At 39.6% G+C, this 23,743-nt stretch overlaps 1 protein-coding gene across 7 annotated transcripts; it reads right to left on the bottom strand.

Moving 5' to 3' along the window:
- Positions 1–271: 271 nt before the first annotated feature.
- PTPDC1 (protein tyrosine phosphatase domain containing 1) lies at positions 272–23,497 on the bottom strand. Of its 7 annotated transcripts, XM_061357790.1 has the most exons (10): positions 17,289–17,597; positions 11,577–11,669; positions 8,587–8,758; positions 7,756–7,836; positions 7,416–7,534; positions 6,501–6,638; positions 4,614–5,818; positions 3,703–3,888; positions 1,685–1,795; positions 272–808 (listed from the first exon to the last, which is right to left on the bottom strand). In XM_061357790.1, exons 1-10 carry the CDS (start codon positions 17,329–17,331, stop codon positions 692–694), a joined length of 2,265 nt encoding a protein of 754 aa, XP_061213774.1. In that variant the 5' UTR covers positions 17,332–17,597; the 3' UTR covers positions 272–691. The 7 variants fall into 7 exon arrangements, with proteins under 7 accessions (XP_061213774.1, XP_061213773.1, XP_061213768.1 ...); XM_061357789.1 differs by lacking the exons at positions 11,577–11,669; positions 17,289–17,597 and adding an exon at positions 9,373–10,893; XM_061357788.1 differs by lacking the exons at positions 272–808; positions 17,289–17,597 and adding an exon at positions 23,178–23,282 and having other exon boundaries at positions 1,092–1,795.
- Positions 23,498–23,743: the final 246 nt, after the last annotated feature.

Raw genomic sequence — 23,743 nt, 5'->3', positions numbered from 1 at the left:
AAAATTTCACTCTTATCCAAGCCACTTAAAATGCCACAATCTATTTTCTGTTAAAAAACACTTTAACGTTTTCTTAGCCAAAGAAGTCTAAATTAAGGCCTTGATAACTAATATGCAATATACGTAATATGTACTGCAACACCTTTTAGAAACACCTTGGTGACAATTATTTAAGAGATCTAAAGGAAAAAATTCCCTGCTGTCAGCAGCAGACCTCAGGATCTGGTCATTATTACTCTTAGTCTTACTTCAGAATTTCTACAAGCAAATGGAGTTTTATAAGTTCAGTTTTTATTTTCTGCTAAGTAAAATTAATGTAAACACTCATAATTCATATTTACTCCATCCATTAAACCTTTGTGTACCATGGCACTGATCTTACGGCAGTCGCAACTTGAAAGTCAGGTTGATTGCCCATAACAGAGGTTTCTAAATCAATATATACAATTGAAAATGAAAACAGTTCTCAATATAAAAGCACAGGATCTGAAACCAAATGCTGTAGTACACAGGAGCCATTACTTAGAACTGTGTAAATAGAACAACTGCCACTAGAACACCCTCTATAAAAATAAAATGCTTTGTTAATATATGCTGTTACCTAAAGTTAGCTAAATCATGCCAAACAGCACAAAATACAGTAGCCAGAAAATGTAGGCCCATCTCATTCTTCGTCATAGCTGTGTAGAAATCATGAGGGATTATCTGCTCTTTCCTTAAGCTTTTTTCTTTTTTCTTCTAGTGTTTGGCGAAATACTTTTCTCAAGGTGTTATAAACATATGGTCCATTTTCGGAATTGAAGCTTGTCTGATAAAAGGGAGAAACTGAAGTTCAGTTGTTAAATTGATGTCATACAGCAAAGTGCAAAGGATATGACCAACATAAAAAAAAGTTTTAACATTTATCAAAGGAAACCTGTATTTCATGATGGTGTACTTAATGCTGAGTATTTTCAATGTTATGCTGACTGGACAGTAAAACAAACTAGTAGAAGGAGAAACGTAATATGTGTAGGTTACAAGAAGGAGAAAGTAATGCTGAGTATTTTCAATTTTATGCTGACTGGACAGTAAAACAAACTAGTAGAAGGAGAAAGGTAATATGTGTAGGTTACAAGAGATTAGGAAGCAGGATGATGAATGTGCCGTTTGTATAACTTTGCTGAATAGGAGAAGCAAGTAGCTCTGAGCTGAGCAATGGCAAGTGTAACCTGGCACTGCTATGAAAGGATCCCAAAAGAAGAAGTTATTTATGCACAACCTGTATTAAGGACCCAAAACATAACTGAACTGCAGTGTAATTCAGAACATGATTTTAATCTGATGGAAAGGCTCCAAGTGGTACAGAATCAACAGAAGCCTTTGGTAAGCTACTCCCAGTGACTAACTATTCTTACCCCTTAAAAAATGATCTTTTCCCTAATCTGAAGAAGCCCATGAATTGGCAGTGATCCAAACCCAGACAAATGAGACTGAAGGATTAAGGCTGTAGTGACAGAATTTAATGTTGCTGAGAATATTTCATACCCCTTCTGTAGGCTGATTGTTATAAAATGTAAACTCTGAGAGAGTGAAGCATGTGGACACTACGTGTGAAGGAACTGCTGTGACCTTCCTCACAGAGGCCTGCTCTGTTAATGCACCCTCCATGATTTAAAACAAATAAATAAAGATGGTTACTTGCCTTAGTGAAAGCTTTAATAGCACGAGCAAGTAAGGCCTCCTCCACATCAGCCGGTAGCATTTGCAAGTTCACCACACAGTGTAAAACACAAAGGATAGTCTGACACTGTTCCTGGTGGGCAAAAGGAACAGCAGCTCATTAGAAGAAATATTTTCATGAAGAACATTTAATTTTCAGGTTTTGTTAAGTGCTGCTTAAATATCAGACTGTGCCTTCATGTATTGAAACCTTCAGGTGCAGGAGTTTGGGAGGGAATTTTCACCAGCCTACAAAAAGCCTCTACATTATTATTTCAGTCATGGTGGAAGAAACTCTTCTCTTGCAATGTCCCACAAACAACTCTGGAAAGTTCGAGGAGGTTGGACATTCATCTGGAGACTGATTTTTAAAGGTCCTCTATAAAACAGTGGCATTCTTGAGAACTGGCATGGAAAAAGTGAGATTTGATTTTTTCAGCCCCAGATGTTATGCATGTTTAAGGCTCTTTCCCCAAACCACTGAAGGAAGCTTGCAGAATGACACCTGGGCAGTACTAGCAAAGGGAGTGAAGTTATCTCTGGGGTGCTAGTTCCATCGCTTTTCCAAGGGAGATAAATCACACTCCAGGGACTTCACTTCGTGACAATTAAATTAAAACATGAGGGATTTCTGGGAGGAGCACCTAAATATGCACCAGTACGTACCAGGGGCTGAATGCCTGGAGACCAGATTGGCAGGAAACAATTTGGTGTCTCAGTGCATGCAAAGTTGAACATGAGCCAGAAATGGGCCCTTGTGGTAAGGACAGCTGAAAAGCGTTCTGGGCTGCATTAAACAGACAGTTGCCAGCTGTTCAATCGCAGTGCCATGTCTGGACTATTGGGTCCAGCTCTGAGCTCTTTGGTACAAGAAGGACATTGACACACTAGAACAAGTCCAATGAGGTGCCACAGATGATTCAGGGACTGAAGCATCTCACATACAAGCAGCCTGCTCCAGTTGACTGTTTGAGAAAGGCAGTTGAAGATATCCAGAGGTTCCTGCCAACTATTCTGTGATTCCAAAACAATTTAAAAAAGATAATGTAAGATGAACTAATATTTTTTAAATATAAACCCCCCATAATTATTAATCATTTCTATTCATTTATAACATGTGTCAGGCAGTAATTTTTCATTTCATACAAATAGAAAATTAAGATTGATAGAGTGGAGGAATGCTTCAGGAAGAAACATGGTGGGTTTAGATGAACTCAGTTATTCTGAACGTCATGTCATGAAAATGGAGATTGCACATAGAGTTCTGACGACCTGTTTATTAGAAGCTGTATTCCTGGATATCTGGAGGCTGTTAAGAAGGGACCTATTTTCTTCATAAATACTTCAAAACCAGAGAATTAGGAAATGAAATTGTGTGAGAAGAATAGAGGGGAGTTGTTCGTTGGGAAGGTGTTTGGGGTTTTTTTTATATACCTCACATCTAGCCCTTTGGGGAAAGCACAGTTAAACAGCTGGGATCAGAAGTACCTGGTTTTCATAAAGATTTCAGAATACAGACGGCCACAGTTCTGATTTACATTGAAGAATTTGGCCTGGCTCCTGATTCCTCAAACTGGCAAATTCTACGTATTCCTTGTCCCAGCTCTTCCAAAGCTAATGGATTAAGATGCTTGCACAGCAAATACGACAGCCATGAAGCACAGCTGTCAGATGGGTCATTAACAAAAGCCATCCATCGAGTCACAGAGGGAAGGTTTCTCATCTTTGCCTGTGGATCTCACACTGCAGAATGTGCAGGGCAATATGCTGAAGGTGAGCTTCTACTCAGCAGTGTACACAGATAGTATCTGGTATTTTTCCTATTATATTAATCATCATAGTACTGATTAAAACTTACACTCTTCAATACCCCAATAATCTTCATTCTTATTTTGAAAGAGACTGAAGTCAAGTGCAATCCCGTCGTCTGAAGGTCATAAATGAATAGTTTAACATGCATTAACAAAAGGTACTTGGCAGTTAACGAATTGACAGATCTACCTTTTTCAGTAAGTAAAGTGCCTCTTGTGACTCTGTGCATTTTTGTGCCAGCATGTCAACATCATCTTTGGATATAATAGGTTCTTTCAGCTGCTCTATCCAGGACCACATCAAGCTACAGAGGATAAAAGGATCTCTCTCGGTACAGATTTTATCCCAAGCGCCATCTCGAGCATTCAGTTCTTTCTTCAAAACAAAACAAAACAAAACAAAACTGAAAATGCATCATCTCTTTCCTTTTGGCAACATTCCCTTTGGCTGCTTATGTTCTAACAAAAAAAAAAAAAAAAACACAGAAAAAAACAAGAGTTGCAAAAAAATTTAAAACTCTAATTTCTTACAAGGCATCAATATTTACCAACAGTAACACAAGTGATCCCTTAATACAGAAGGATGACATACAGTGCAGCTCAGAACCTCCCCATTATCTACTAGAATACATAAACCAGGTTGGATTCCAACTTCAAACATTGCCAGGAGGATTTGGCTTTGAGGATAAGCATTGAAGTTTCTACTGAATTCTTTTACACACAGAATCCTCTGATGAGTTCTGAGAAAGCACTGATTAAAATGAACACAGCTCTACATGAAAATCTGTAGTACTCGTATGCTACCAGCAGCCAAGTTACAACCGCAAGTAACTGCATCAGTTATCTTTAGTCACTAAAAAAGAATGAACACAACCAGAAGCAATGTTCTAATCTCCTGCTAGAGACCAAAACTGTAGGTGTATTTTGCTTGCTTTTGAAGGAACTGGCCTATAATTGACACATGCAGTCATTCACTGAACCACAGTATAAACTGGTGTCCCAGTGTGCCATTTCACAGCTCATGGTGGCATTTTTGCCACCTAGGAATTAACCTAGGTGAAATATGTAGAGCACATAACATTGAAACAAGTTAATAATTACCTGCCACATTTCTACCTTCTGCTTCACTTCATCCTCTTCCAGAAATTCATTTATATCTGCAAGTGCTTTTGCTGCCAAAACTCTTCGGGCTTCCAAATTTAATTCTGACTGTATAACAATGTGTGGAATTGCCTCTGACACATCTTTGCTCCCTTGGCTTTCACATCCAATGGAAAAGTTCACTTTAGAAGAAGAAGAAGAATCCGAGTCCTCAGAGACATAGACTCTTCTGCCATACATATTAGTCTTGTGGTCTTTTCTATGACCAGTCTCATTGGTAAAATTATGCCTTGGTGTTCCAGGTTCCCTGGTGGTGTGGATAGATGACAGACCTGAAGAGAAGGTTCTGCTGCGTGGCACTTCTTTGGTAGAGTTCCATCTGTGATGAAGTGAGGATCCATCTTTTCGTCCATCCAGATTAAATTTACCTTGACTCCAGAACATGCATGTATTGCGCACTAATGCTCCTTTGTGTAAATCAAACTGTGGCTTTTGGTCATCTGTGGCAGAACATTCCTCACCACTGTTCTGCTTAAGTTTGTTGCACAGTAATATCTGAGCAGGTACTGTCCAGGCAGTTTCTCCTTGTTCTAAAAGAAACTCAGTTCTCCTTAAATCTGACTCACTATAGCTTAGACGCCTTTTCAGGTGAGTAAGAGGCTGGAGGCATTCAACATTCCTTCTTTTCCAAAGAGGATCACACTCATGTCCCAGAGAGAAAAGAGAATCCTGGGTCTCAAAAGTGGACGAGTTGGTGTGGGAGACAGATGTATCACTGTCCTGCCTCTCAAGTTCTCTGTCCAGCTGTGTGGACACTAACTGAGAAACAGTCTTTTCAATTTCAGCTGAGAGATCTGGTAGATCTAACAGTTCTGCCTCTATCACTTGTCTGTTTTCAGCCAAGTCTAGCAACAACTTGCAGACTAGATGAATAAGTTTTGGCACATGTTTGAGATGCCTACTCTCATAACCATGGAGCAGATGCCTCTGACGGGTCAGGTACTGGGACAGGGTCACTGTGTGTGCCTTGGGATCACAGCATGCAAATACATTTCTCAGAGGAACCAAAAACTGAGTGAATTCCCGGATGCATAGTAACTGCCCTCTTGTCTGAATAGAATTAGGCCTTTTTGCTCTGACAAAAAGAATGGCTTGATCAGCACTCATTCGTGTTGCAAAAACTAAGTAGCAAGCTATTAGAACACCTGGAAAATATAAACACAAGCATTAGTTGAAGAACTGTCAGACTAAAGCAAATACTTAGTGGAACTATAGGATAAAGATTAATATAGGTGAAGATACAGGCTTTATGCCCTCTCTCACATGATGCTTTTACTGAAGTATAGTTGGATTTGTTGGGTCACAAAATAGCAAACCCATTCTCACGGTCAGTGAGAGAGACAGTTTCTCATCACAGCATCTGTGGGAGTTCCATCATCTGTGAACACAGGAGCAATGGTGGTTTCTACAGGAAGGACATGGGCAAAACAGTCTTGAAAGAAGTAACAGATTTTAGCTGCTCCACCAAATCCACCTCATCTAAAAGTGAGTGGCAGGTTTGTAACCATGTAATAAACACTGGACAATGAAACTATTGGTGAAATGAAAGTATAGGTGAATTTTTCCCATTAAAAAAAAGAAAAGCTGTCCCATTTGAATGGAACAGGGAATTATTATAGATTCAAGAACTCTCTAACATTACAGGTCCTGTTTTTAATATAATAAAGTTGATCTCCTGTAGCCATTCAGGTAATTTTCACAAATGTATTTAGCATTTTTAACCATTTTATAGATGTACATCTTGGAATGATACAGAATCAAAACAAACTATTAATCATTTCTAACTAAAGAAAAATAATTCTGTGGATTTTGCAGGAGAGCACATACCTGTTCGACCAAGTCCTGCATGACAGTGAACAGCCACCCTCCCTTCCTGCAAGGCGAAAGCCATGACTTTTACCATATCCAGTATAGTAGTGAGAGATGCCACTCCATAGTCCTTCCATCCAAAATTATAAAAATAAACTAAAATAAAAAGAGAGTTATTTTCTGCCATCCCCAGTGTGAAGTTTTCAGTACTATACACAGCAGAGAGATGAATAATAAATGAGAGCACTAAAACTGCATAATGGATCTTAGACGCTAACTACATGTTGTTTGCAAGACACTATTTTCCCATTGCACTGTGCACTTGCTATTGAAATCTGATAAATACATGAAGCTAGCGAAGATTTGTCTAACTAAAGTTCAGCAAGAATGTAAAAGGTGTAACAAAATGCAGTGATTCATACCAAAATTACTGAGCTATATATAGAGAGAGGGTAATTTTTTCTATTTAGAAATAAAAGCACTTCTTTAGTCAAAAGCTGCTTCCTACAGAGAGGCACTTCTCCTCATCTCACCATAATATGAAAATACAAAAACACTGTCACTGCAAATGTCCTCCAATGAAACAACCTTTTATAGTCTAGATAAGAAAACAGGAATTGTAGCAGAATTTGAAATGTCATTAATGGTGTTCACATTAATTGTGAACTCAGAAGAAAAAGACAGATTTAACCAGCTCTAGTCCTGTCTTTATTCTAAACACCAGAACATAAACCCTCTGTCTCACTCTAGATATTGATGACCTTCGACAATGTGTTATTCACTCTCAATTATATTTGCCAATTTTCATGTTTATATCCCATTTTGTGAAACATTTCTTACATAGCTGCTTTTAACACACAAGAATTCAAGTACAAACACCTTTAAGTGCCAAAATCAATAATTAATGAGGAAGAGCAGCAGGACTGGACTCACTTCCAGCTTCCATAAAAGCTTCAGGAAGGTAGGTGAAGCCGCTGTCTTGTTCTAGGGGATTCCCACAGCTCGCATGCTCCCCAGGACGCTGAAGGTTAATTATGGTTTTTATGCCACATCTTGAGGGAAGAATAAATGAGTCAAGGTATTATATGCAGCCAAAATCTCATTATCCCTTATTTTCTGAAACACACATTTATTCTTAGTGGAGAATAAATCTTTACCTGTCTATCACTAAAATGAAAGGATCTTTATCAACAATCCAAATCTATGTTGAAACAGAAAAGGATCAGGAATTACACTAGTAATACTTACAGTAAGTAATGACTAAATTTGTTACCTTTCAAACTGTTCAATAATTTTGTACTTTTCCATTAATTCTGTTGAGGGTCGAGCCATAGCCAGGATGTTATCTGTAATCCTGAGAAATCAGAAAATTAGGTAATAATGCTGTTATTAATAATTCCCTGGATATGAATCTACCAAAGTAAGAATACTCTTTGATGATCAAAACCAACAGAAATATCTTGCTGATTAACCAGAAATAATTTTTAGTAAATTCTACTATCATATAGTGTTAGTGATAAATCCTGTTAAGCTGATACAGATATGACAATCAAAAGACAATTACTGAAACTGTTTAAATCCCAGGCCAATAAACATGGTAAAAAAATCAGATCTGTTTGGCCTTTTAAGGTCTGTGAGCTGAACAGCACTTGCTGTTGCAAAAAAATCAGTAAGAATGTAGGGACACATTTCATGTGACTACTACTGCACATAAGCACATTTCAGAACACGCCTTTCATTATTTTGTTTTTAATAAATGTTTTTAGTTCGACATTCTATTATGAACACATTTTAATTCATTTGCATTTTAAACCTCAGCAAGGACTGTCTATAACCCAGAGCTGGTTCTTTGTAATTCTTGCATATAGATATTTATTCTTTTGGATCTGAACTAAACTTAGTGTATGTCAACAGAAATCTTTCATCATCTTTACTGGACTACGTACAATGGCCATTATCGTTTACTGTGAAGTTGTAATTCTGAACCAAGCTATCATTATGTCTTATACTTAACAGCAGCTGATTTAAAAAGAAATCATTACTTTCTTTTAATAAATATAATTGATGCAATTACATTTTAGTGAGAGCAAATGCTGCTTATTACCAAGAAGAGTAGAGCCCTTTAATGGCTTGCTCCTGGTCACTCCATCGAGCTGGGTTCTCATACTTGCAGGCACGACCACCACATGCCATCGAGCACTGCATGTGGCCAGGAATGACATGGCGAAGGTGCTCCCCTACTTTAGTGTATTTTGCTGTTGGACGCCTCGAACTTCCTGGAACACCAGGAAAAACAGACTTAATAAGAAAGCTGAGAAATGCATCTCCACCTTAAAAGTGTCAGTTCAACCTTAATGGTTCAACTTCATCAATATGAAGTTACAAAACCCATACATACACGGAATATAGATTTAAGGCTCATTTTTCAACACAGACTTCAAGAAAGCATTCTGAGGGGAAAAAATTGCTTGCATTACTGCAGAAGTTGTCATTTCTCACAGTAACTTTAGTTTTTCTGATGTATTTAGAGGTGTGCAATACCCTTCACAACAGAAAAACATGTTACTGTCCTCTTCCACCTGAAATCAAAAATACTTAAATACTTAGCCATACACTTGACATGGGGGTTGGAACTGGATGATCCTAATGTCCTTTCCAACCCTAACCATATTACCAATCTCTGTGTGAACATGGTCCTCTGGTTCTTTATAACTCAGCTGTCACAGAGAAAAGCATGTATTAATTCTTGAGTAAAGAATGAGTGAACAGGAAAAATAATTAAACCTGAGTATTTTATGCATCTCTATAAAATACAGTTAACAGAAGTATATTCATTTAATACCAAGAAAATGCCCAGAACTGCCAACAGTCTTAACAAAAAGTACTTTACTTTTTTTCTCAGGAAAAGTTGCATCCAGCTCCTCGGGGCTCAGAGATGACACCGCCACCATAACCCGGCGAGTCGATGATGAGAGGACCTCGACAGCTGAGCTCCGCCGCCTCTGGATGATGCGAAGCAGGGGATCGGAGGACGAATGCCTCCGACCCTGGAAAAAGTTGCTAAAAATACTGACTGCCGAACGTCTCTGGGGTGAGCCCTGCATGACTGACCGGCCCCAGCTACTGGCTGGCTGTTGAGGATGCCCCGATAGGAAAACCAACTTGCTCAGTGCTGAAGTTGCGCAGAGCTGTGCATCCTTCTGTGCGCTCCAGCAGCTCATCAGCATGGGCTGAGCTATCTCCATAGTAACTAACAGCAAAGGAGCTGCTGCCAGCCATCCTTGGGGCTGCTCCAGTCTATAGGAACGGAGCCTCTTTGGGACAAACTGTTCCACTGCTCGATGAAAATAGTTGCATTTCAAGTAGATAATTTTGCAAATGGTTTGGGAACAACCAAAACATTTTCCATAAACAATGGGGGTATTTAGTTCGTTGTCAATAACATGCATTCAGAACTCACTAAGGCACGAAATACTGGATTCAAAAGAACAATCAAAATGTAGCTGGAGACTCAGCTTCCTGAGAAATCTGTATGTAAGCACATTATACTCCCCCACCTTTCAGTTAGACATTCCACAACCACCTCTCTTCCCCCACTTAGTTGCTCCAAAATGCATCATTAGCTCTGTAATGATTGGGATTAGTGTGTTCCTACTGAAATGGTTCAGTACGTGATGAATTGCAGACTGTTCACTCTGCACCATTCATATCTTCTAACAAAACAAAATGTGTTATTCAAAACAAAAGACTTATTTTTTTTCAGGGCACAGCTGTTTTATTAAGCAAAGCTGTTAGCCGGGCAGACTGAGATAAAGCAGATGATGGGGGGGAGGAGATGGATCTGTTGAGTGCTTTAGGCTTTTGAAGGTAGATATTAGGTGGCAAATTGCCTCCCACTTCTCTTTAAGTGTGCTAAGGAGAATGAGCTGGCCAGAAAGATTGCAGCGCTCTCAAAAGCACATTTTCATGCCACTGTGTGGAGAACAGACTGTAGCAATGCTAAACTTTGTCATCCCATTGTCTGTGCATTTGACTGCAGGTTAAAGATGGAGAAATCAAGAAAACCCACCATAACTTTGTTCAATAAGCAGCTGCACTTTCCTGAAGTACCTTCAACCTGTGCTTCTTTTTGTACTACAAAACCAGTACCTCTTATAGAGAAGTCTGCATCAGAGAAAGCTCTCTTACAGTAAAAATTCACCAGGCAAAAATCTACTTTCTTCTAGATACTGAACAGCAATTGAGTGACTGAACTGTGAGTACTGCACCCTGGTCCTTAAAGAAATGTGGTAAGGTTTGTTGCAGGCGCCAGGCCTGAAACATCAGTAGTGATGTCATGGGAGGAAAGGAAAATGTTAACACTGACTCTGTTAGCTGTTGTCTCAAAACTCTGACTATTGCAATTCAGCAATAAAGCTAGTATAAAGAGATGAGGAAAGAGTTAAATATGCTTTTATTTGGGGGGGGTGGGTAGAAGAGAAAGGAAATGAAAAAGGCTATTTCAGGTGCTACGTGTATCCAAGAAACATGGAGAATCTTTTCTAATTAATTATATTGCTTTCTTATATGTAATTCTTTTTCTCTACCCAGAAATTCTTCTTCAGTGTGTATCAAAAGACAGTGGAGCAAGAAATAAGCAATATAAAATACTGCATGTCATTATTTTCCTCCTGAATGTAGCAGGATTTGACCCAAAACAGTAAGAAATAATTACACCCTGTAAGAGTGAAAATACTTTATTAGGAAGGGGAGTTTTGCTTAAGGTGTTTTGTTTTTTCAGAGAGCTGGGGCGTTTCTGAGCACAAAAATTACAGTTTCTTCAACCAAGAGATCTGACAATATGAATGTTACAGAAAAGCTTGACATGGTAACACATCGTGGCGATGATACAGTAATGCAGTTTGGTTTTGTATATAAATATTTTATGTTTATAATTGGGGATAGTATTTCTGGGGTTTATAATTTTCTATGGAAAATGGTTTGGGGTTTTTGAGAGGTTTGGGTTGGGGTTTTTTTGTGGTTTTGGGGTTGTTCCCCCCCGCCTCTGAATTTCTTGAAGCATTTTTTCTTGCCGTATCAGAGAATAATTATTACCTGAACTCATATTTGCAAGATACAAACTGCTCTCTAGCAACGAAGAATATGGTAGCTCATTTTGCAGCAGAACTCCTGCAGCCATTGCAGTACCTGTTGAAACAGTATTAACGTTCATTGAAAATCTGCAACAGAAGCTCAAAAATGCACAATAAAGCTGAAAATCAAACCTGGCATCTGGTTATAAAATTGTTCAAGAACTCGGCAGTCTGACAGGACCTTGTACTGCCTTTTTGGTGCACAGTCATCTTAAAATTCAACAGCCTCACTCTCTGTCCTAGCAATTAGTTTAGTTGATTGTGCATCTCAAGTTCTATAGAGTTTGACTGATGATGTCCTCTGTAAATGCGTGTTTTATATGGACAAGAATCCCTCAACTCATTTAATGTAAAGCCATGTTGATTTCATCACATTCTTAAAAGTAAAAACATGACCAGAGATCCTGACTAGAAATCTTGCAATGGGCAGTTTCAGCAAAGCAGACAGTATCATAACGGCAGCACCGCTTCCACATCACACCATTTATAGTTCTAGTTGATACTTGCCAAACAGACTGTCCGCAGGCTTTATGCCTTCTCTGCTCTCTTCCCTCTTTGTTTTTAGTCTGTTGGCATGTTTAAAGTCACATAGGTGACGATTCTCCTGTAACAAGAAACCTGAACACAGGCATCTGTCTAAGCAGAAAACAGGGTTTTTTTCTCTTGCTTTAGTATAATTTCTAATACAAGTCCTGTTCTGAAGACCTTCTATCTGACAAAAAAATCCTAAGGGAAAGCTGTAAATGTGAACATACTAATCAGCCACTCTGATGTTTAAAACATTTACATGGCTCTTGAGTGGATACTCTTACCCAGTGTAAGATCACCATTCTGCTTCTCTTACCTCTATAGGAAAATTGCTGCACGTATAACAAACCCCCATTTTTTTTATACCAAACTAAGTAAGTCTTTGCTGTATGTGTTTTTTTACTAACTAAACAAAACTTAGGCCCCAAATTCTGCAAAACCAGTATAATGACTCAGCAGTATAGATAGTGTTTTAAAAGACAGTTCGCTAAAAGAATAAATAGCACTGTGGGGATGAGGTGGTGTAACAGTTTCACGTGTGGTGTTAACATTTATTGTCCACCTTTTATCTGTAATTCTGCATAGATGTTTTTAAAGTAAATATTTAAACAGATTCAAACAGAATCTCATTCATGGAGATACTACATGATCGATCACATACTTGATATGTGATAGAATCAACTGTTCGTCCAACAGTGCTAGTGGACTATTCCAGAATGACATCTAGTGTAGCTCTGTCCTTTTCAAGATGCTTAAAGGTGGAACAGAATGCACATACACATTAATAAACCTTTAATACTGCTATATCATTTGCCTCAAAACCATGAGAATTGCATTTGTCTGTAAAAGCCAAAGGCCCTTTGAAACTTCAATGATCCTCAGAAATTTCTAACGTAAACATATTAATAGGACTATGAATTAAAATGAATCTTATTAAAGATTAAAGAATATCTGGTGCATTTGTTACTCAGCTACTTCGAGCACCCGACTCTGCACATTTAAAAGTCTGTCCTTTAATAAAGAGGCACAAATGCTTGCATATAATTGTATTCTATTTGGAGAAGTTCCAAAACCTCTATACTTTTCCCAGCAGACTTTGAAATCAGTAAAGGCTGGCTTTCATGATCAGAGGGAACTTTGTAGCTAAAGAAGTAACTTTATTTTATTCCCCAAAATAATTTTCAGGGTTAATAAGAGTTGAATTAACTAAAATTGTGAGTTCCTACTTCTCAGAAGGTTCTCCTAAAAACACCCAATAGCTTCTAATAGCTTGTTCAGATTACATAAAGCATTTGATTTTTTTTTTTTTTTTTTTTTTAAGAAGAATTCAGGCTGTCAGGGACCCTTAACTGAAAAGGGAAGAGATGGAGATTAACGCAAAAGATAATATGCCTACAGTGTTACAGAATACTAGCAAGATTGTTCTAAATGGCAGAGGCAAACACTGTATATTTGCAGTGCAGCAAATAAGAGCTCCCTTTTTTTTATTCCAGAAGATACACCAAAGCCCTATTTCCTATGCTGTATAACCAGGCAGTTCCAACTGACTTCAGTATTTTGTCCTCGTGCCTGTCAGTTTGCTGCATTTATTTCCTGACAAGTGTTTTAAATTGCACGGTATGATCCATGTGAGCAATTCACTTGTATTTATTTCTGAAACAGAAAAGTGAAGCATGATTATGACAAATTACTTCATGCAATTCTACTGCTGTCCCTCCAACAGATGTAAAATGTAATTTGGGACAGGAAGTACTATCTCAGTGTTGATCTTACTAGAGAGGGGTACTACATTCCTCCACAGAAAAAGAGTGTTAATAATAAAAACAGTGCTTAAGTAAAAGAATCAATGCTCCTGATTCTTCTGTGTAGCAGATACTCTTAGTTTTTAAAAGGTCCTCTTCATCAGTTTGCTCATCACATGAACACTGGAAAGGTGCTGAAGAAAAAAACAAGCCCAAAGTGTTAATCCAGGTCATGGTCCTAATTATCTGTCTGAGGAATGTGCTTGTGGCGATCATGGTACCACGTTAATCAGATCCGCTCAGTTATCTGGGACATGCATTTCTATTGCCATGACAGCAAAGAAGCTGCTCTTTAAGTCCCCATTCAAGACATAGAACGGTGTCTCAGGTAATTTTCCATCTCTTTATGGTTTATCATAGGAAGCATTAAGTGTGCAGGAACAACACAGCTAATGAAACCAAGACAAGGGGAAAATAATGTCTGTGCTGTTGGCTGTCTGAAGGAAACAGCAGCACCACACTGCCCAAAGAAACAAGGATCTGTAGAAATCATGACACACCATCAGATGTCAAGGACTAAGGGGAATATTTCAGGAAGTCCCCTCCAGGTGTGAATTTTATACTTGGTTTGATGTCTATATGCATTTTTGAAGTGTGGGGGGTGTCCCACTTTTGAGCAGATCAATTGGTATCAGAAAGGATGTATCATTTTTTGTTTCCTGTTCATTGCACCATCAATTCACTTGTTGCCTTAGTCATGGTTACATGACAGCTGTCAAGCCCTGCTCACTGCTTCATACATATAGAGATGGGACTTTCTTGCAGAGGAAGTAGTATATAGGCACACTGCGCTGACATAGGTGAGATCACCCTGTGCTTCCACTTTCTTTTAAGAAATGAAGCAGCCTCTTGTCCACGCTCATCTGCTCTGAAATAAAAGCACTCTCTCTGTGAAGTTACAGGATGAGTAGTTAAGTGTCATGCAGCAAGGACAACTGAGATACACAATGAAGCAGGTTCTGGACCTTTCTGGTGACCAGAATGACAAAGAAGGAGCACACTGGACGCGTACTGTCCTGATTCACATGACCGGGCTGCAGTGTGGGCTCATCACATGAGCAGTGGGGCTAACCACTTAGCAACTGGCTTAGGTGTCACTGCCTTGTAACAAGGAAGATTTCCTTTTAGAATTTCAGGATCTGGAAATCAGTGGCTTCCAGTCACTGGGCTGAATTTTTGCTCCAGAACAAAGTGAGAGAAAAGAGCAATGTCCAATGTTTTAGCAGCCAGAAAAAAATCATATAGCCAAAAAGTGATGAGACAAGAAAATGCTGGTCTCACTCTACCTTAGCAGTTAAGATGCTTATTTAAAAGATGCAATTACTATCTTTTACTTCAGAACATGTTCTCAGGGCAGAGCGAAAAATTGTGTTCCAGACTGGAACAATTCCAGTTGGGGCAGTTCAGCTGCTGGAACAAACAGTAATCCCATTGTAAAGCTACCCACTGGATTTCTGCAGAACTCTCTACTAATAGTGGTGTCTCATCTCTTCAGATCCATGTGGATTTGGTAAGTAAGAATATGACAGCTGACCACATATTTCAAAAGATGACGTTTATGTATGAACGTGGAAAAATCTTGGTCAAGAGTTCAATTTTAAAACATTAGTGTAGAATATAAAAGCTATTTTATACCTCATATATTTATACACTATAATCAAATGCTGATGCTTGTGACTCTCACATGAAATTTGGAGGTTGTTTTTAATATTTTCTTGCCTTCTAAAGTGAATTTATCCTCTCCCCATTGCAGTGACATGTAAGGAACTATCCCATACTGCAATTTTTAAAGGCACATGGTTGACTACAGACTCAGGTAGGGGCCATGTCAGCTTTGTACCTAAGCACTTGGGTAATACCTCTGACATTTACTCTGTGGCCTGATTCTACAGGTACTTATCTTCCTGAGCAGCTTTGCTTTTGTGAGCAGTCCCACAGAAGTCAACAGGGTATTTGTCTAAACATCAGATCACATGGGATAAAGTTTCATGGCCAAAACGCAAAGTTCTTAAACTGCACGAGTAAGATGTTTTAGAGAGTTAACTTAGACAACTAAGACTAAGCAAAAATATGACAGTGTAAGGAGGACTGGGTATGTTAACAAAGCATCCCAGAGCTACTACATTATAACTTGGTCTCTAAATTTAGGCTTTAAATCTGGTGGTTTGAGATTGGCAGATCATGAAAGTTTTTAACAGAAAAATCTTACAAATCTGCTGAGACATAATCACTTCTACAGGAAGCACTGGCAAAGGAAACTGTGTAAATTACTACAGACTGTCTGATTTTAACATTGCTGGGAATAACAAAGAATTTATTTCTAAAGTGCTGTAAAAATCATAGGTAACTGTTTTATGTTAAAACAGCTGCAAAGGGTGTTGTTCTAATGTATATACCAGTAAGTAGGATCGTGAGAAGTAGGTATTTCAGAATTACTTAACCTACAGTTAACAGAAGTCTTGAAGGCAATTTTAGCATCAAGTATTTAGTAGGTATACAGTTCAACTCCCTCAGATTATTTGAAATGTGAACTACTTACTACTCAAGATACGGGACAGAGAAGTCAAGGTAATAATTTAACCAATTTTTCTTATACTTCAGTTATATGTAAATTGCACAGCAAAACAATACTGCAGCTCTTGTAAAACTGATTTCACTGGGACCACAACCAGAACTGAGCTGTTATTTCTGTATGTGTTTTTCCCCCTTTGGGAAAAAAATATTCCCCATCTGTTTCAGTAAAAGGTGAATGTCATTTAATCATTAAGTTTGATATTTACAAAGGACTGTAGCTGCTTTCACGCACAAAAGAGACAAAAGAATATAATTCATTAGATGATGTAGGTGTTGGTCTGATGATTCAGTATTTGCTAATCTTTATTTTTTATTTTTTTTTTGACATAAATGGCAAGAAACTACAAGCTAAACTGAGGGACATGTCTACGGCGGACTTGATTCATATTAAGTCACACCAGCTTTCTGTGGTAGTGTTAACCCAATAGTTAATATAAGTTATTTAAACTACCTTGAACAGGCTGTCAGCCAATAATTACTATTAAGAATCATAAAGGAGATGGTGTAAAATGAATACATTCACTGTTCCACAAACAGAACTGGTGACTCAGATACTCTTGATCGGGAATATCATGTTTACTAAGAGACTATCAGACTTGTAAGACCAACTACATACAGAAGAATGAAATATTGTCAGTAACACATTTAAATAGCATGCAGAATTGGAAAAGTTTAAAAATTACTTCATTAGAGGAATTATTCTTTAATCTCATATTCAAAGCCATAGGAAGTTTATGAATAGTTTCAATAATTTCATTGTGACACCTTACCTGTTGCCCTGCAAAAAGAGTAAGTGATTGTTGATCCCTTCATTGTTGCAGTATCAACCACAGGAAATATTTTGCAGGGAATTCACATTTTACAGGAGAGAAGCAAATGATGCTGCCACAGTATTTCCTGTAGTTAATTGGATTCCTGATGGTAATCTGGGAGGAGCCAGTAACTATCTTTTCTTCACTTAAGACTGTATGAGGACTGCCTTATGGCCTGTGCAGATAATCATCACATAAACTGCTTTCTGTGTCTGCCTAGATTTTAAACGGATTGAGGCAAACAGGCCACACCAACCTGATGTTTTAATAACCGAATTTTCCATCTTTTCTGTTCACCTCATTTTCCTATAATTAACCACAAGTAAACATATGTATGTGTGTGTCTGCATGCATCAGACAGCTACGCAAGTAGCTACAGAGGTAATTTTGTGAAGTTACATTAATCACAGTGAAAATGTTGTATTAAGTTTGAAACGGGATGAAAAAATCAGACAAACTGTTTCAGTGTTACCTGTTGTTTAACCCTGAACAAAGCTTTTCTTCCCGCCCCACCAAATGAAGCATAGAGTATTGTTGAAGTATTTACACTGAGATATAAATTACTGTGTTAAAAGTAATAGCTCAAAACCATAACAAAAATCAGTTCATCTGAATGTAAAAGATGTAATCTACTAAAAAAAACAAAGACTCTGTTGATTTAACTAAGTACTAGATAAAGTAATAAAACAAGCTAAAGAAGATACAATATCTTACTTTATTTTACTAAATCAATTCCAACTACTAATTATTACCTGACGAAAAAAAAAAAGCCTTAATTAATTTTCATTGCTTCCCTGCATGTCTTATTAAAACCTCCCAGCATTATTACGCACATTTCACTGCTCATCATTGTAAATGCCTCACGATTAATTAGAAACAAAATATTTGTGCAAGCTTCTGTGGATAGGGTATGTGTATTGTTTAAGCAAGCAAGGCAACTAAGCTATAGGAGACAACTCAAAGCTGATGCCACAACCTCATTCATTCCAAAGACATCGTCTCAGCTAAACACCTGCCTTAACTCTGGCTAACAGAGAGATGGGACATGTAACAAGACTAAACTGTTGTGCTAATTTTCAGATGTAATTTTGTAGTCAGGTTTTTGCTACTAAAAACCGGATGAAGAATCCAACTACTTTTCTATAGAAAAAATAATTCACAGATCAAAGAGACAAATTAACAAAGTAGTCCTTGAAGTTACACATCTTGTTTTTACTGATACTGCAGCATTAAAAAAAAAAAAAAAATCACATGTATGAACTAAACTGCATCCGGTCATTTTAGTAACCAGCAAACATCATTTTTTTATGTACAGACATTTGGGTATAAAAAGCCCCAAAATGGGGCTTCCAAAGACTTGTACGCTGTTTTAGAAGGCACAGTAAGGTACCTTAGGTACTTAAAACCCCAAACAGACCATGGAGCCTAAAATCCTGCACTGCACATCTTTAGTATGTGGGTAAAAGTTTCAGTTCCACGGGTGCCAAGGGCCCACAGGTGGAACTGGAGGGTTCAAAACCTCCAAACACTGATCCTGGCAGGGGGTCCCTGTGTGACAAGAGGCCCAGGAGAACACAAGAAATGTTGACTTCCCTGGGAATTAAAGACCTTTGGTAGAAACCTGTAATAGCATCATGGAAAATGTAGGGCAGAAGGAACTGGAGGTCAGCTAGTCCAACATCCTGCTCAAGGGTGGGCGGACTCCCAGGCTAGATGAAGCACTGACAGATATTCTGTCTGAAGGTCCTTGCACAAGTAACACTCCCTGATAGCGGCACCGCTTCTTGGCATCATCAGGCATGGTTTGTAGTCATGAGAAGTGGCTCTAGCAATGGAGTCTAAGAATTCTGAGTAAAGGGACATGTGTTTTTCAAGTGTCAGCACACAAAACCCATGTTAAACAAATGGATCATGTGGTAAAGTGTTTTGTGGCAGGAAATGGAGGAAGTTAGCATTTTTTTCACTTGACTAAAGAACAAAAAGCAGCTTCGGGTAACTAACATATATTAATTAAACTCTTAATATAAGCATACTATTTTGGGGAAAGCTCTAAATGCTCACATTTAAGGAGCAGTAACTGACATACTTACCGTTTATTTTCATACGGATAATATAATAACACTATTCACCTATTTGATTCCAGAGGGGGTTAATTCCTGGATGGTTTGGATCCCAGTGCAACAGCCCAGTGCTTTGCTGTATCAGTCTGTAGGTGTTAAGGGCTCGGTTGCCCCTTAGGTCTGTTCCTACATTTGTGCTCTTTGGAACTAATGGCAGTTTATTCAGCTGAAGGACAATTTTTTTCTAGTGATATGCAAAGTTTAGCTAGTTCCAGGAACTGGTGCCAAACATGTCTGTTCAAACAGGCTATGTCATCATATTATTGCTAAGACAAGGCTTCATGCTGAGGATGACTTTTTTTTGGGGAACCATTAGGTTGAAATAATGTGCCATTTCCAAGGAGAGAATGCACAGAGTAGGTGGGATGCTAGTGACTAAATTATAATTTTTCTCTCTCCAGGCTCAGCATTTTCCTATTTAAATCAAATTAAGAAACTCAGGTCCTCTGGAAAATTCTATTGAATGATAATTGCCATTTAAAGCTACTAACAAGCTTTTTAGGTAAGTAGAACAGGATCACTATTAGGCTTCTGGCAGCTTATTTCTCTTGTACTGCATGGGCTGCCCCATAGCTACTTTACAGTGGACTTAGCAAATCCACCTGTTCTGTCACCTTAGGTACTGATTTATCAGATTAGGTGGGTGGAAAACTCTAAAATCTCTCATCAGGAGCTGGATGCAATTATTTGACCATTGCTAAGACAGCACTGTCTTCATTGGCACACAGACAGAATCAAAATATCAAATTACCCTAAATCTTAATTTTTACTAAAACCTTATTTACTCAAAAGTTCATTTTAATTTAGCAAAAACTATGTATTTAGATTCCTAGCTGGCTTTGGATATTCCCAGCTTCACCTTTTGCTTTTTGCTGTTCTCATACTTTGGATAATAAAAATCAATTCATGTTGCTTTATTTTCAGCTTTAGTTCTGTGTAACTCTAAAACTTTAGGAAATGTTCTTAAAGAGTTTTTGCAAGTTTTGCTTTTAGATTTTTTTTTATACATATATTTCTGTGCCTTCAGCACAATGCAGTACCACTGTGAATCAATCAAAAAAGCAGGGTCAAAACCTATCTTTAGTAGTATTTGACTCTACAGGCAGTGTTACAGTTGTGAGAAAAATACATGTTTAGCTGCTTAATGAGATCCCAGAGCAGCAGCCCACCTGTGATCTCTGTCTTCTTTCATCATCTGTACTTCCATCATCTCCCTTTTGCTGTTTGTTCCACTGTTAGCTAAAATTGCCAATAAATATAAAAATGGAAATGTAATGAACTGGTAGGTACAGGCAACATAGCAGTGTGAAGATCTACATTTAGAAGACAGTTCTAAAACTGAAGAATTGTATCAACTATTACTTACAGGGCATTCAATGGCCTTTTAATGCAAAAGGTGACTACAACTCTAAGAGAACAGTTCAGAACCTCTTCTTAGCCACAGGTTTTAAAATTAAAGAAAAAATGCAACTTAAACTATATGTAGATGTAATAAGGAAAGGAGAGCTACAGCAACCCCATCTAGCTCTGCTTTGTGGGATAGCTCTTTTTCTATATACATGCCACACTGGTACCTACGAGGCTGCAAAGCCCTCATCCAGTAATAGTCTACTTGCATACATAGCTCCCACTTTAAAATAGCGGCTGTTGGAAACCAGAAATTAGGAAGAAATCCTTCTTTCATAAATCTTAGACCTTCTCAAGAACTGCTATGTATTAAGCCAGTTTGTGATGACCTTTACAAAAGCACTGATGTGTGATTTCAATGAAACACTGCAGTGGGAATGCAGAACAGTGGCTGAGTTCATGCACAACAGAACTGAACTGCAAAACTGGTAGACTAGGTACATGAACTAAGGAAATGTTAAGAAAACCAGGTAGCTCTAAGGCAGCCAATCCATTTAGGCATTTTATCATGTGCTTTGTGCTGAGGAACAACATGGCCAAGCTCTGTAACACAAGGAACTGCTTGAGCAAAGAACCAAAGAGGTCAAAGGAATTTAACTATGTGATCAGAGATCAAGAGTTGCAGGTGGCTATCCCTCATGTTCCTTATGTCCCTCATGTTCCTCACAGAAGATTAAGGCCAGGAAAAACTCCAGAGTGGAGAGAAACCTGAGGAAATGGGTATGGTTTTACATGTTTTTCTCATTTTCAACAATAACAAACTACCCAAGATCAAAAGTAAAATGCTTATGAATTTCTGTATTTTCTTGAAAAAAACAACAAATGCAAGGTTAGGAGTAATTTGATTTTTGTTGTATTTTGCTCAAGCAGTTCTGGAGTCTGACCCTTGTTTCACAAAAAAAAAAAAACAACAGAAAATCAATGCCTGGGAATTGTGTCTGCACAAAAAGCAGAGAACTGCTGTGTTGTTACAGATGGCACAGGACCATGGGCCCACAGTCTCTTTGAAGAAGTATGTCTTTAGTTCTGAATGATACACTAGCAGGAAGGGAAATTGAAGTAAGCCAAACTGTACTTTTCTTTCAAAAATGTGGGAATATATTGCCAGCAAGTGGGAATAGAATGCAAACGAGTACTCGGAGATACAAGCACTCTCATACCTTATCTGAGCACTAGTAATCCATTTTTATGTATTATGTGTAGCATATTCCTTCCTACCGTCCTCCATGTCACATTTCACGATTTTTACTCCCAACTCCTCTCACTTGTCATTTTACTACTACTGCAAAAAAACCACAACCCTCATAATGGTATCACTGGATGTGCGATGAAGAAAAACAGTTACTCACACACGTGGAAGAAACACTGTCCGGATTGGTTTATGCTACCACCCAGGCAATCACAGTGAGAGGATTACATTGCTAATTATACCTCTGAGGTGCTATTCTTACAGCGTCGGGCTATGAAGACTGTGTCCCTCATGTACTTTGTATTTCATCTTTCTTGCCTTACGCATGTGGCTCCATGTATATTTCACATAAACTTACTGCTGAACACAAGAGATGGAAAAATGCTTTCAAGTAATACATAATTGCAAATACTTTATATTTACTTTGCTTATGTTCTTTGGGGATTAATTACTCCAGGGATGTGGTGCTCAGTTTCATAAGTGCAGGCCTCCTGAAAACATGGATCTAATCAAAGTAAAGAGAGGGAGCTATGCAAAGGGAAAACACTTAAAGATGAGACTGCCAATGTACTTGGTAACCTCTTTTTGTTAGTCTGTTGAAAAGGATGGTAACAGGCTAGTGGCAAAAGCAGCAACAGATGCATCTAAAAATGACTACCCAGTGTTTGGATGAAGCGCGTGCTGTATGCACGTCTGCCCTTTCAGCTTCAAAGGGGACCGCCCAAGCTGCATTTAACGATGGTGAGGGGTAGGTAAAACACGAAGCACGGTTGCGAAGGGGGAGCACTCCTTCCCGCGGCTGTCCCGCAGCGAGGCCGCGCTACCCTCACTCCCGGCCCTCACCTCCTCCGCCGCAGCGCCCGTGAAGGTGTGATGTAGCAGACAGGATGCGCTGCGCTACCTCACGGTCCTGCTCTGGAACCTGCTGGTGCCGGGGCAGGGAGGCTCCCACCCATCGGAACCCAGACAGCGTGGAGGGAGAGGGAGTCTCTGTGGTGTTAATTCCCAACCGAGGGCCTCCGCTCCGCGCGTCGCCGAGGCACCAGTGAGGGACTGCCTGCCGCAGCACTCTCGGCCGCCAACTAACGGGATGCGGTTTAAGTCTGTTCTGTCCGTGCTGTACTCGCTTACCGCGGGCACAGCGCGAATAGGCAGCCCCGGGGCGCCGCTGGCCCCACGCCTGGGGCTGGGAGCGCTCAGGTGCCGGGGGCTGACATGGCCGCTGTCCGCGAAGGGGCCGCGCTGCTATGGCGACGGGGGCGGGTCCCGGGAGAACGGTGGGAGCGGGGCGGGGCGGGCCGGGGGACGCGCGGGGCGGTGCTCCCCGCAGGCGGTGCTCCCCGCCGCGGGTAGAGCCGCGGGGACGGCGTTGGACCCACCTGGCTGCCGCCGCGTCGGGCCGCTGCTCTGCCGCTCGGCATTGGGAGAGGCGGTGCTGGGGCGGGCGCATGCGCCGCTGTGGGGAACGACCCAAGGGGTCCGCCGGCCCTGGCCTTGCCTTCCGCTTCCGCGCGCGGCCGCGTCTTCGGCGGCGCTGTGCGGGAGGCGGCGCCTCGCGGAGCCGGGCACGAGCGGTGGCGGCAGGAGAACGGGTCACCTCGCGGGTGCGGTCGCGTTACCGAAGATCCCTCTTTTGACCCCAAGTCAGAGACACGCGGCCGGTGCCGGCCCGGGCTGGGCGGGAGCCAGGCCTCGGG

The sequence above is a fragment of the Neopsephotus bourkii genome, unplaced genomic scaffold (assembly GCF_033783945.1).
Source record: "Neopsephotus bourkii isolate Nb327-2 ecotype Australia unplaced genomic scaffold, CSIRO-AGI_Nbou_v1 NB_923, whole genome shotgun sequence".
In the NCBI taxonomy this organism is placed as follows: Eukaryota; Metazoa; Chordata; class Aves; order Psittaciformes; family Psittacidae; genus Neopsephotus; species Neopsephotus bourkii.
Note: the sequence above shows the minus strand (reverse complement) of the source record. Positions and strands in the feature narration are given on the sequence as shown.

Coding starts and splice junctions, on each gene's coding strand:
- PTPDC1 (XM_061357784.1), bottom strand. CDS start 9,931: ATGCATGTTATTGACAACGAACTAAATACCCCCATTGTTTATGGAAAA. Junction 8,759..9,372: donor AACTTTTCCTGAGAAAAAAA/GTAAAGTACTTT, acceptor CTGGTGTTCCAG/GAAGTTCGAGGCGTCCAACA. Junction 7,837..8,586: donor AAAGGGCTCTACTCTTCTTG/GTAATAAGCAGC, acceptor CTGATTTCTCAG/GATTACAGATAACATCCTGG.